The 13,278-nt window shown below is 40.2% G+C and overlaps 2 protein-coding genes across 5 annotated transcripts in view; one reads left to right on the top strand and one right to left on the bottom strand.

Annotated features, from left to right (window-relative positions):
• KLF9 (KLF transcription factor 9) overlaps nucleotides 1-13,278 on the bottom strand; it is a 619,671-nt gene that overhangs the window by 113,106 nt on the left and 493,287 nt on the right. The gene's annotated exons all lie outside the window — the stretch shown is intronic.
• Nucleotides 1-13,278, top strand: part of PIP5K1B (phosphatidylinositol-4-phosphate 5-kinase type 1 beta) — a 93,816-nt gene that overhangs the window by 65,620 nt on the left and 14,918 nt on the right. For all 4 annotated transcript variants that reach the window (XM_088652776.1, XM_035099695.3, XM_088652774.1 and 1 more), the window contains 6 exons: nucleotides 142-225; nucleotides 333-381; nucleotides 1,724-1,808; nucleotides 4,906-5,061; nucleotides 6,546-6,690; nucleotides 9,689-9,806. In XM_088652776.1, coding sequence (XP_088508902.1) covers nucleotides 142-225; nucleotides 333-381; nucleotides 1,724-1,808; nucleotides 4,906-5,061; nucleotides 6,546-6,690; nucleotides 9,689-9,806 — 637 coding nt within the window. The remainder of the gene's footprint in view (nucleotides 1-141; nucleotides 226-332; nucleotides 382-1,723; nucleotides 1,809-4,905; nucleotides 5,062-6,545; nucleotides 6,691-9,688; nucleotides 9,807-13,278) is intronic.

Genomic DNA, 13,278 nt, shown 5'->3' with positions numbered 1-13,278 from the left:
CACCAAACCATGTTGTCCTTTGCATGTGCCATTTTAATCAAAACACTATGTGTTCTTTTGTTTTTCATTGCTAGTACGTTTCAGTTGTAACTTTTCAAAGAAGATCAAATGTATAATGTCTCACTCTGTTGCTTCTCTCAGAATGGGTGGCATTCCGGCTAAAAGCCACAAAGGAGAAAAGCTGTTGCTATTTATGGGTATTATTGATATCCTGCAGTCTTACAGGTAACGTAGAATAACATTATTTGGATACTAATATATCTGCTGGATTTAAAGTTGTTGTAAGATGGAGTATATCTCATTAAGTGCTTGTGTGTGTATGTTTTTTTTAGGTTAATAAAGAAGCTGGAGCATTCTTGGAAAGCACTTGTTTATGATGGGGTAAGCCATGCTTCGTATTGTTAGAATGTTTGGTTTTTGTGTTAATTACTTATCTTTTACTACTGACAATTGCATACTGTGTGTGACATGAGGATATTTATGCTGTTGAAGTTCACTGCCATTGATGCATTTGCTTATTTATAAGTGACAAATACTGATCGACAAATATCCAAAAGTTTATAGTCTGCCTAGTGGTAGTTGGGTAAACAACAGATGGAAAGGAGGGAGAGGCAAGGGCCAAAGGGAAGCAACTGCAAATATTGTTACAGGGAATGAAGACAAAACTGATATTTGCAAAGACTAGAGTGCAAAAACATTTCTTAAATTAACAGACAAGAAATAAGCTTTCCAGTGGCAAAGACATTCAGCACAACAGCTAGCATCCTGACCCCTAATAGTGTTTGTAATTAATCTAGCCTCCCTTTGCATGTTTTAAAGACTTCGTCAGACTGGCATCCATAGAAGGCTTGTTGTTTGTTCAGGCAACTGTATCTGGAACATCTGCCTTCATCATGAATCTGCGAGGGAATTGATAAACACCTTAGTAAGCCTTCAGACAACATCTCAATGTTTAAATAGAGGGAGTCAGTCTTTAACTTCCCCTGAAGAAGTTGGGGAGGAGATTGAATATGGTCTTCTGTAAATATTATTATGAAATTAAATGGGCTGAAGTTGAACAGTACATGTTAGCAATTACACCTTGACAGTGGGTGATGAACACTGGATTTTTTTAGTTACATGATCTATTGAAGATTTCACAATTCTGTTAAAAATGTCTTCCACCATAAAGAGTGGATGACCTCCAAGGTCACAGAAGTGGATTTCCTCTCCTTGCTCTGCAGGCCCCCCTCCCCCAAACTTCTTTGGGGGAAGTTAAAGACTGACTCCCTCTATTTAAACATTGAGATGTTGTCTGAAGGCCCCCAAAGCAGATTTTGGAGGCATTCAGGGAGAGGTGGAATCTGTTCCATTGATAATGCCCATTCTGCTGAATGGTTACAGGTAGGTAGCCGTGTTGCGGTAATCAACAGCTATCAGTCAGTCAATCACCCATTTCCACCACCCTTCTGAGTGATCCCCCCTCCCCATCCCCACCCCTCCCCACCCCTTCTCTACATAAGTGCCTGGAAACTTCCATTTCACTGTATCTGAAGAAGTGTGCATGCACACGAAAGCTCATACCAAAATAAAAACTTAGTTGGTCTTTAAGGTGCTACTGAAGGAATTTTTTCATTCTGCTGAATGATGAATATTATTGAATTTCACCATTGTAGTCTTTTTTAAAAAAATGTTTTCTCTCTGATTGTCCTAATATTAAATACCTTTGTTTTATGTCTCGTAGGACACAGTTTCAGTACACAGGCCAAGTTTTTATGCTGATAGGTTTTTAAAGTTTATGAGTTCCAGGGTGTTCAAAAAGAATCAGGGTAAGTGCCGTGTCACCAGTCATGAAGTTAGAGCCACTCTTCCGTTGTTGCTTTCGTTAGTTGCATTTATTCATTGCTTTCTACAAAAAAGTCTCAATGTGACATACTTCTCCTTGAAAATAGCTTTTGAATGGTGACTTTTAGAAGCATCTATGATTCTGTGATTTTGTCTGGAGGTGGGCTGTCCTCAAAACTTTGTAATGGTGCTTCTGCCTGTGACTCTTAACTTCAATGCTGGCACAACTGTTGAGAATGTTCTGGCTTATTTTCAAACATAGCAAATCCTTGTACAATGGTACCTCATTTTTCGAACAGCTTAGATCATGAACAACTTGGAATTTGAATGCTGCAAACCTGGAAGTAGGTGTTCCAGTTTGTGAATTTTGCCTTGGAAGCTGAACATGCTCTGTTTTGAGTCCTGAGCTTCCGTTTTTACTGTTGTGCTGCTAATCCCCCCCCCCCCGGTACCGGTAATTGCAGTGTTCTGGGGAGAGCTCCACAGTCCAGCTGGTTTGAGGAGAGAGAGAGAGAGCTGCTTGGGGGGGGGGAGAAAGGACTGGCTTGGGGGTGGAGAGGGAGCTGTGCACCCGTCCACTCTGCACCCACCCCTGCCCCCTTGGGGGAAGCAGCCTACTTGAAGTTGGACATGCCTGACCTACAATACTGTTCTATTTATTTTCTAGTACAGTACAGTACATTGATTATTGTTTTCATTTTATGGATCAGTGGTCTTGTTAGATAGTAAAATTCATGTTAAATTGCTGTTTTAGGGGTTGTTTTTAGAAGTTTACAACGGATTAATCCATTTTGCATTACTTTCTATGGGAAAGCGCACCTTGGTTTTGGAACGCTTTGGTTTTGGAACGGACTTCCGGAATGGATGAAGTTTGAGAACCAGGGTACCACTGTAGTTGGGATGCTTAAAACATCTTCTTCTTCTTCTTCTTCTTCTTCTTCTTCTTCTTCTTCTTCTTCTTCTTCTTCTTCTTCTTCTTCTTCTTCTTCTTCTTCTTCTTCTTCTTCTTCTCCTCCTCCTCCTCCTCCTCCTCCTCCAAAAAAGATCAACCTAGCAGTTCGAAAGCATACCAGTCCAAGTAGATAAATAGGCACCACTTCAGTGGGAAGGTAAACAGCGTTTCCTTGTGCTCTGGCTTATGTCATGGTGTCCTGTTGCGCCAGAAGCGGTTTAGTCCTGCTGGCCACATGATCCAGAAAGCTGTCTGTGGACAAACGCCAGCTCCCTCAACCTGAAGCAAGATGAGCACTGCACCCCATAGTCACCTTTGACTGTACTTAACTGTCCAGGGGTCCTTTACCTTTTACCTATAACCTATTGGAAGTTATCTGAACTTTTGTAACACGGAATGTGTCATTCAAGGATTTTGTGAGTGCCTATGCACACATTTGTGCAGAGAGCAGCATGGGCATGATCCTTCCCAGTGTATACATGTGTGGAGGAATCCCCATAATGCATAGTATCCCTTCCTTGGGCAAAGTTCTTGGGTGGGTAGTTGCTAGATCCAGGTGCTCTTGGAGGAAGTTGATTTTCTAGATCCATTTCAATTGGGGTTTAGCCCAGTTTTGGCACAGAAACTGTGTTGGTTGCCCTGTGATTACCTCCATTGGGAGAGACAGGGGAAATGCATCCCTGTTAATTCTCCACAACCTCTTTTGTTGTCTATGCTCTGGTAACCTCAATATTAGATTACTGCAATGTGTTATACTTAAGGCTGCCTCTGAATACAGTTTGGAAACTTCAGCTGGTCAGAATTGGGTGGCTATGCTGCTCACCCGAGCAAGATGATGTGAGCATCTGACACGGATCCTGGCCCAACTGCACGGGCTGCCAGTTAGTTTCCAGGCCCAATTCTAAGTGCTGATTTTGACCTATGAAGCCTTAAATGGTTCAATACTGCAATACCTCAAGGACGCAGCCCTGCAATCATAGTTGGAGGCCATTCTTCATGTGCCCCCTCCACAACAACCTAAGAACAGACCTTTTCTACACTGGCTATCTGTTTGTGGAATGCTCTCTCCAGAGAGGCTCACCTGGCACCTTTATTGCATATATTTAGGTTCCAGACAAAAATGTTTCTCTATAACCAGGCCTTTGGCTGATTGAACGTTCCATGGCCATTCAAATTTTGGGGGGCGGTGGTGGTTATTGTTTTGTTTTGTTTTTTATTTGTTTGTGTTCTCATTTAGTATTTTTATGTTGTGAACTGCCCTGTGAACTTAAAGGGAAGGGCAGCATACATGCAGAGGTCTCGTAATCACTCTGGTGCACTGCCTGCTGCCACATGTGTGCCAGAGGATATAGTGGGCAGGGGGAGGGACAGGATTCCACTATTCTCTGTGAGATCCCTCTGCATGTAGGCCCTGATTCTACATGGGCGGTGGCACCACACAACCTTGTCCTCCCTCTGCAGACTTAAGGTGCAGATGGCTTTAAAAAATGTATACAGCCAAGGATATCGGTATTTGTTTTTAACATAAAATATGCAGATTATAGGTCATTTCACTAAAATGTTCTTAAAGTTCTTTACAATAATTTCAGATATGCAGCAGAGGAATCTATATTTTAGGTTTGTTTTCAATTATATTTTTAGCCAAACAAACATTTCCCTTGCAATTTTATTTGCAAGAGGATTTAGGTTTATATAATTATAAAATCTTACATTGTTAAATATATTCCAGTGAAAAATAGGCAGATGCCCCTTTTTTAGATGAAGAGATTACATGGTAAAAGTATGCCTGATACTTGGCTTATTACTAGCTCCCTGCCATGAAAAAGTTCAATTCAAGTTTTATTAGTGCATTGCTAAATGTAAATATGTCTTAGATTTATACTGGCCCATATTATAGACTCTGCTTAAGACAACTACATTATTGCAGAGTACTTGGAATAATGGAATTTGATTGAGCAATCTGATCAAACCTCTTTTTTAACAGCCAGCAGCATTCAAGTGAGATGAACAAGAAAGGATTGTGAAAGTGTTTGTGTAACAGTTGAAAAGTCCTTCTTAAAAGTTATTTGCTTACTTTATCTGTATTTAATTAATCTGCCTTGTTTTTTATCCTCTTTTTTTGAATGCAGGTTTAAAGTCCTCTCCCTCCAAGAAACGATGTAATTCCATTGCTGCTTTAAAAGCTACATCACAAGAATTTGTTTCTGTGGTTAGCCAAGATTGGAATGATGAAAATCATGACTTGCTTACTGAGGGGCAGAGTTATTGTAGCCTTGATGAAGAAGGTAATGCTTCAAATGAGCTACACTGCTCTTAATAAACAGAAATATTTTCAAGATTTTTGGCACTTCTCCTGCTTAAAAAAGAAAAGAAAAAGTGGGAGATTTAAAACCAATGAAGAAGCAAGTTTAAAGCAATGATTAAAAAACAATACTTAGGGAATTCTAGATTGTCTGGGCAAAGCTTTAAATCCTTTAAATCAGGAGTTGTTAGTCTCCAGCTCCCATCAGCCGCCATCAGCATTGCCAGGATTCAGGAATGAAGGGAGTTGTGGTCCAACAGCATCTCTAAAGCCACCTCTGCTGCAAATAAGATGGTAACCACCTGGGAACACGCCTTCATCTTGGGAATTGCTTGTGGTCCATTGCTTACACTGCTTATCTCAATTATAATGGTCAAGACATAGGACAGAGCCACAGCATACATTGAAAGCACCCCCAGCACACATCTAGAGAACTTGCCTCTCCCCAAAGAATCATGGGAACTATAGTCTTCCTCTCTCAGAGCTACAATTCCAAGTTCCCTTAACAAACTAAGTTCCTGGGATTTTTGGGGGGAAGCCTTGTGCTTTAAATGTGTTGTGAATGTGCTTCAAATATACAGTGTGGATCTCCTCCTACAAGCCTTGGCAGATGACTAATCCACAGTCACTGGACACTGAACATCTCTGCCACTCTTTCTGTGCCCATATCAGCATGGGGCATTATCAGTTATTTTCCTTCCTTTGTTTTCCTTCTCTCATTAGTTTTCTCTTCATCTTCATAAAGGTAAAGGTAAAGGGACCCCTGACCATTAGGTCCAGTCGTGACCGACTCTGGGGTTGCGCGCTCATCTCGCATTATTGGCCGAGGGAGCTGGCGTATAGCTTCCAGGTCATGTGGCCAGCATGACAAAGCCGCTTCTGGCAAACCAGAGCAGCACATGGAAACACCGTTTACCTTCCCGCTGTAGCGGTTCCTATTTATCTACTTGCATTTTGACGTGCTTTCGAACTGCTAGGTTGGCAGGAGCTGGGACCAAGCAACGGGAGCTCACCCCGTCACAGGGATTCGAACCGCTGACCTTCTGATCAGCAAGCCCTAGGCTCAGTGGTTTAACCACAGCACCACCTGGGTCCCTATAACTTCATCTTCATAAACCATGGTTAATAAGCTATGGTGCACTTCTTCCTCCCCCCCCCCCCCCACAAATACAAAAATAAAAATCCTGCTTTGGTATGAAGAACCTAGAGCTGAGAACATCCTGGCTTGTTAGCTGACATTTAGCTAGAGTTCCCCAGTTTGGACATAATGCTTAATGCAAGCCAGGATATTCAAGCCCAAACCCATATGCAATGGAGGTGAGATATGAAGAAAGAGCACACAGCCCCAAGGCTTGTGCATGCCTTTACATGTTTTCACTACAAGCGAGCAGGTAAGCTTTTCCATGAAAATGTATTCATTTCATATTTGCAAGAATGATTTACAGACTTTTCTTTTTTCCTGCACAGTATTAGCCTCCCGACATCAGCCAGATTTAGTGCCAAGCACACCTTCCCTTTTTGAAGCAGCATCTTTAGCAACCACAATTTCTTCTTCTTCTTTGTACGTAGATGACAATTATCAACATGATGGAACTCGGTTTTATTCTAACAGGTAATTAAAATTTGTATATGGACTCTTTCCCCCAACTCCAACTGTTCTGATTTGTACTTAATTCAGGGGGAAACAGATCAGTTACAGATGCGATCTCTGTCTCATTGCAAACGAGAACCTTCTGAGCCTGCAGCATCCCAACCAGGGTAGTTTATTTCTCCCCATTCTGTTGTTTCAGTGGACTTGCCAGGGATTGTAAGGTGGAGGTGGGGGAGCACTGCAATTCTTTTCATCTCTGACCATTCAGACGATCACGTTTCAGTTTAATAAGCCCAGCACATGAGAGGACTGCAGGCGTGACCAAAATATGCATTCATATTGTGGCTTATGAAACCTAAATAGGATGGTACAAACTCACCCATAGATTCATCAGTGCAACCCTATAAATTAATTACAATTAAACCCCACTGAGTCCCAGCTAAGTGTGTCTAAGGGCTTATTCACTTACCTATTATGTTTTTGAGTAAAGTTTTTATAATTTCATGTCTAGATAGATAGATAGATAGACAGACAGACAGACAGACAGACAGACAGACAGACAGACAGCAGGGAGAGAACAATTATAACAACAGACAAAAATTGAAAGATGAAAAACAGACACATAGAATTAGTTAAATTAAAATAACAAATCCAAGTAAAGAGGATCAACTTTTATCAGGTCTGCGCTCTAAAGCTGTGTCTCTCAGTACTTTTTTGTGCCCTGGAGCTTTACCCACAAAACCCTGCTCTTTAAAGCTAAAGTGCAACAAGCAGCAATTTGGTTTTTCTGCAAATTGCTATTTTTCCTGATTCAGCAATAAAGAACATTTTACATACTCTGTTTGATAAAGGGAATTATAGTATACTCCATACTTTTTCTGTTCTGAAATGTACTTTGCAAGTGTTCTACTGGAAGGTTTGATGAAGTAATTGGTTTTTCCAACTATTCTTTATCTGTTCAACCCAGGGAAAGGTAATTTACATTTGTTTAAATATATGACAACTTCCTCTTTGGTCACTTAGAAACCAGTGCTAAGCACTACAGGTATTCAGGTGCTGAGTATATCTGTTTCAAGCTACCGATAAGCTGACTTTTAAGTGATAGCCTCTACGGCATAGCTGCCAAGTTATCCCTTTTTTACAGGGATTTTCCCTTATGCTGAATAGGCTTCCTCGCGAGAAAAGGGAAAACTTGGCAGCTATGCTCTACGGTAACTGTTTACATTAAAACTTCTGCTCATAAATGCAAGGAAGCTGTCTGGAAAGCTGCTTGTGAAGTATTTTTTATGAGGAAAAATTGTCAAAACCTGCCTTTCATATCGGCAAAATAAGCATTGTCATGCTCAGATCGGTAAGATATTCCTTTGTGCCTTTAAAAATTAAGCAAAATTCACATTTTTAAAGCACAGTGTCACTGCCAAAGATAAAATTTTGTCAAGTTGTTAAGCTTGCATAAAGCTTGTATAAACCAAATGAGGAAAAAAAGTATCCAATCTTTATAACTGTGACCCTAAGGGACGTATCCAACTGAGTTCTGCTCAGAGTAGAGCTGTTGAAATTAATAACCTAAATTAGTCATATCCATTCCTTTCAATAGCTAATTCTAGTTATAACTCTTACTATGTAGAATGGTATTAGTTCTCTCCCCATCCTTAATTCAGCTGACTGTGAGCATTCCTCATTACATATTTCTGGTTTTATTTTAGTGAGAGGTAGTATATAAATATTTTGAATAAATAATAAAATATAGCTGATCATGCTAATAATAATAATCTCAATTATCTGTTAATTTGGAGTGACTGCCATGTTTCTGACTATGTATCCCTAATTATCAGTGTGGAAACTGAAAGGGGAAAGCCATCTTCTTGCAATTCCATAGCCAGCCTGATGGCAGGAGTGACAGAGCTGAGAAACTGTTAAGCAGCAAGGAATCTCTGTTGTGATCTTGAGCCCATGCCTAGATGGCATCTGGATATGGGCACAATGCACTTACTGTCTGCTTGAAGGTTTCTGTGCTGCCAGAGGCAATGATTTTGGTTTGCATTAACTATCTGTATAACATGACCTGAAAAGCTTCTATTCCTGCATCTGTTCGTACTGGATATTATTTTTTAATAATTTTTATTGAGTTTTACATAAAAAAAGAAAATAGAAAAATACAAAAAATATAAAACAATATCATCAAATCTTATTCCCCAGAATTCTTCACATATAAAAGACATTATTATAGAAAAACAGAAAGAAATTTTTTTTTAAAAAAAAACCAAAATTAATAATCATACTACACAACTTCAAATCTAAACATTTTGGACTTCCTCATTCCCCCTTCTTGAGTTCTAAATAATTCACTAGCTCTTGCAGTTTCCAATTTTAAACTCATATTCTTTCTTCCAAATTATAACTTCTTTTTAACTATTGACCCTTCACACATCACATTGCTATTTTTTACCTAATATTCACTGCCCTTTACCCAAAAATATTCAAACTTAACTATCAAGATATTTTACCCACTTATTATTCCCACCCAAAAAACTACATCTACCCCCCTTCCCTTGGAATCGGTGTCTCCAGAGATTTCAGCCAGTCCTTGATACATTCCGAATTCAGACCATATTTTATCAATCAATTACCTGACATATTTTAATACAAAGTAATGAAATTTACTTTGAGGGTTCATGATTGTGTTGGTGGAGAGCAAGAGGCAGAAAAGCTCTCAGGACACTTTTGCAACTCTCCATCAGTTGCTGACTCCATGGGCCACACCTTCCATCTAGAGGGGCCTCTGCAGCCACTTCTGCTCATTCTTTTGCCTGAGAACTGGAGTCCAAAGGCAAGATGAGTTTTGGGATGCTGAAGGTCAGATGTAGGAAGACTTTGCTGCAATTAAATAGCACAAAACTAGGATCTTACAAATGTGTGTGGTTCTTTACAATTATTAAAGACAATCCCATAAGTCTGACCTATTGGCTCATTGTTTCATTTTGGTTTCATGCTCACTGTGTGTTGCTTTTATACCCAGTAAAGGATTGCCTTCGAGTTCAACATTCACCTTAGAAGATAGCGCTATCTGCTTGACCTCAGAACAGAGCACAGTAGAAACAGAAAATGATAATGCTTCTGTGCTGGATGTATACTTAGTAAGTTGACTAATCTTTTTCAAGTTATGTACACTTTCAAATAGCTGACTTGCTTTTGATTGACACTGGGTTGTATTCTGTAGATGTGTACTTCAAATGTTTCACTCTTAGTGTACTATTCCATTTTGTGAGTAGTATGAAGTATCCCCCCCCCTTACTTCTTGGCATTTTCAAAAAACTGAAAAGGTGAGGTTCTGATGTCCTCTGATGGAGAACTGTCACTTGAGAGAAGAAAATATGTATGACGCAACGGCATTTAAACTATACCCAGGTGGCGCTGTGGTTAAACCACTGAGCCTAGGGCTTGCTGATCAGAAGGTCGGCGGTTCGAATCCCTGTGACGGGGTGAGCTCCCGCTGCTCGGTCCCAGCTCCTGCCAACCTAGCAGTTCGAAAGCACGTCAAAATGCAAGTAGATAAATAGGAACCGCTACAGCGGGAAGGTAAACGGCGTTTCCATGTGCTGCTCTGGTTTGCCAGAAGTGGCTTTGTCATGCTGGCCACATGACCTGGAAGCTATACGCCGGCTCCCTCGGCCAATAATGCGAGATGAGCGCGCAACCCCAGAGTCGGTCACGACTGGACCTAATGGTCAGGGGTCCCTTTACCTTTACCTTTATAGTTATATTCATACTTTTGTAGCTATAATTGGAGGAACAAATCAATGTTGCTTTGGTTACCAGACATTCCTCTGTTTAGAATAATGTCTGGGTTATTTAAAAATATTACTATAAATAGTCCATTGTAGAGAACTCCCTCTCCTTTTAATAGATTGGCTCAATTTACATATATTTTCCATCTTTGCGTGTGCATGCAAGAGAGGGAAAGGCAAGGGAAATATCTGACATTTTTAGAACAGCACTGGAAAGTCTCATGGGTTTGATAATGTTCCATTTAACTAGATTAGTATTTGCATTATTCCCTATTCCTTTTAAGATTCTTAATTCTGTCCAAATTTACTCATCTTGTGAAATTTACTAATATAATCTTTCAAAGATACTGTGTTTCAGCATAGAAAACCTTTCATATATATAGCATGGAGGACTCATTCCCATTGGTTATAATCAGTAAAACAAAGTGGGGAAAACACATGTCTCTTTAAACAACTTCCTGCTGCATTGATACACATATGTAATGCTGATAATAATATCCCACATTGAGATTGTTGAAGATTAGATAAAGAGACCCTCATTTTCTCTATAATATTTCCCAATACTGGCTCAACTTATTATATTTATTTAGGTTTAGCTACGGTTGATCTGAATTAAAATTCTCCAGTGTTTGCAGGAGTGAAGCTGAGCTGCCTTAATGAAATATCAAAATAACAACGACCTTCAAGGGAAATGATTATGGACTAGCAGCTCATCTTCTGTGGGTGTGCTTGTTTTAAGCGGGTTTTAGCAAGGTTGCTCTGCCACCTCTGAGCAGATTCAGCTGGCCTCATCCTGGGATCCAGAGTCATGGCCTGCATCGGACTGAGTGTCCTTTCCCTCCCCTTGCAAGTCAGCTCTTGCTCCTGTGAGAATCCTTTTTCCATTGTCCTAAAAAGAAACCCAAAGATCTATTAAGTCTGTTTGGGAATTTAAAATGATAACTATGTCCAATATAATAAACAGTGGATTCATTGAAGACCCTGTATTTCTGGAACCGTTTGCAATTCCTGCTAGGCAATGGGCTGTCCTGAAATTTACTACTGTATTCATACAAAGAAAAAAAGGAGAGAGAGAAAAGCAACAGCCAGTAACTTAAGACACATGGAAGTGGCAAAAAGTATTCTCATTGGGGTTGTATCTAACTTAGTTTTACCCAGAGTAGACTTATTTAAATGAATGAATATGGCTAAATTAGGTCCATTAATTTCAGTGAGTCTACCCCTGAGTGAAACTTAGATGGGTCCGACCCAGGATTGTGTACATCTGACAATTCCTAAAGCATCTGATCTATCTTTCAGTTGCTAAACTGTACTATAGTAGTAACAACATCAGCCAAAAGATAAGGCATAATGCCCCACACGTGCCTAAATGCTAAAACGTGATCCCACTGTGCCAAGGTGGGGTAGAGGGAGGCCTTTGGATGTGGTGGAAGACCTACCACTTTGCACATTCCATGCCCCAGATAAATCACACTTCAAAAAGACTTCACCATGCATTCAGATGCTGTTTTTTTCTTTGTACACACCGGGTCTGAATCTTAGTGCCTCAGAAGCACTGTGCATTCACTGCAGTGAATCATTTGCTGAAATGGCTGTGGCAACAGTATGTCTGCATGCCTATTATTTTCCAGAATAAATGCAGCACTTCCTTCTTGTGCCATATTTTAATATGCCTGTAGTAAAGCAACCCAAAGTGGGAATTGCCACTAAGCAGCATTTTGTTTGTCCTAGTGTTAGCATTCATATACCCAGGCACCCTGAGTGAAAAGGCCTATTCCAGCAACTAAGATTCTATTGGAGTAATTAAAAATATCTTAAGATGAAAATTTGGGGGGTGGGGATGCTGACTTTTTGCTATCTAAGCACTGATTATCTTGGAATGTATCCATTTTCCTTTTTTGTTGGAAAAGGAAGAGTGCTGGCTCCAGCCTGTGGGTGATGCAGCTGCTAAGACCCTTTTACTACCGGTAGTCAGTGCAAAGAGCATGTAGACCTCGGAAAGCTCCCTGACATCATTGTGGAACCATTCACCTGTCAGACTAGGCCTGGGGTGGGTGGTTAGGTAGGTGGAACAATCCTCATGATGCTACCCCACCCTGATCTAAGATTCAAAAAAGGGTTATCCTTGTTTTGATACAGCAAGATGAAATAGAGCAGTGAGTTAAGGGAAACAAAGCAAATGAGGGCCTTGCTCTTCCCTCTCTCTCCCCGCCTTGACGCACAATAATTACCAGTTCTTTACATGCTTCCTTATATTGCACAGATGGTGGTTACTAAAAATATGGCTGCAGGAAATGACACACGTGTTTTGGCATGACCATAATTCTGTCTGCTGTGCTAATCCTGCTAGTCTGCTTAGGGTAGCTGCAGTCAGAGGGGGGGTATCACTCTACCACCGTCCCAAATTAATGTTTTGTGGGTGACATGGTAATCCTGAGCAGAAAAACCCATTTGTACTGAAATGTGTTTTAATGAAGTACTTCCTGTTTGTCATCTACTGTCATTTATCAGAGAATGGAAGCATTCTTAGAATATTATGTGACCAACTTGTAGAAGTGGTTTTTATACCACAGAAGATTTCAGGAGGAAAAAACAAATTATGGTAACTCTGTGTGCAGTGTTTATTTCTGTCCTTAAACATGAATACTGGTAGGTGAGAACATTTACAGTATTTATATCTCGACTTTCTGCCCCAAAGCTACCTACAATCACAAGCTAAAAATGTAATACAGTAAAAATATTAAGACCAAGTGAAAACATGCATGACACCATCCAATGTGGAGCACCAGAATATGCTTTAGTACAGAAATTTTGTGCCCTT

Source organism: Zootoca vivipara, chromosome 10, assembly GCF_965207765.1.
Source record: "Zootoca vivipara chromosome 10, rZooViv2.hap1.1, whole genome shotgun sequence".
NCBI lineage: Eukaryota > Metazoa > Chordata > Lepidosauria > Squamata > Lacertidae > Zootoca > Zootoca vivipara.
Note: the sequence above shows the minus strand (reverse complement) of the source record. Positions and strands in the feature narration are given on the sequence as shown.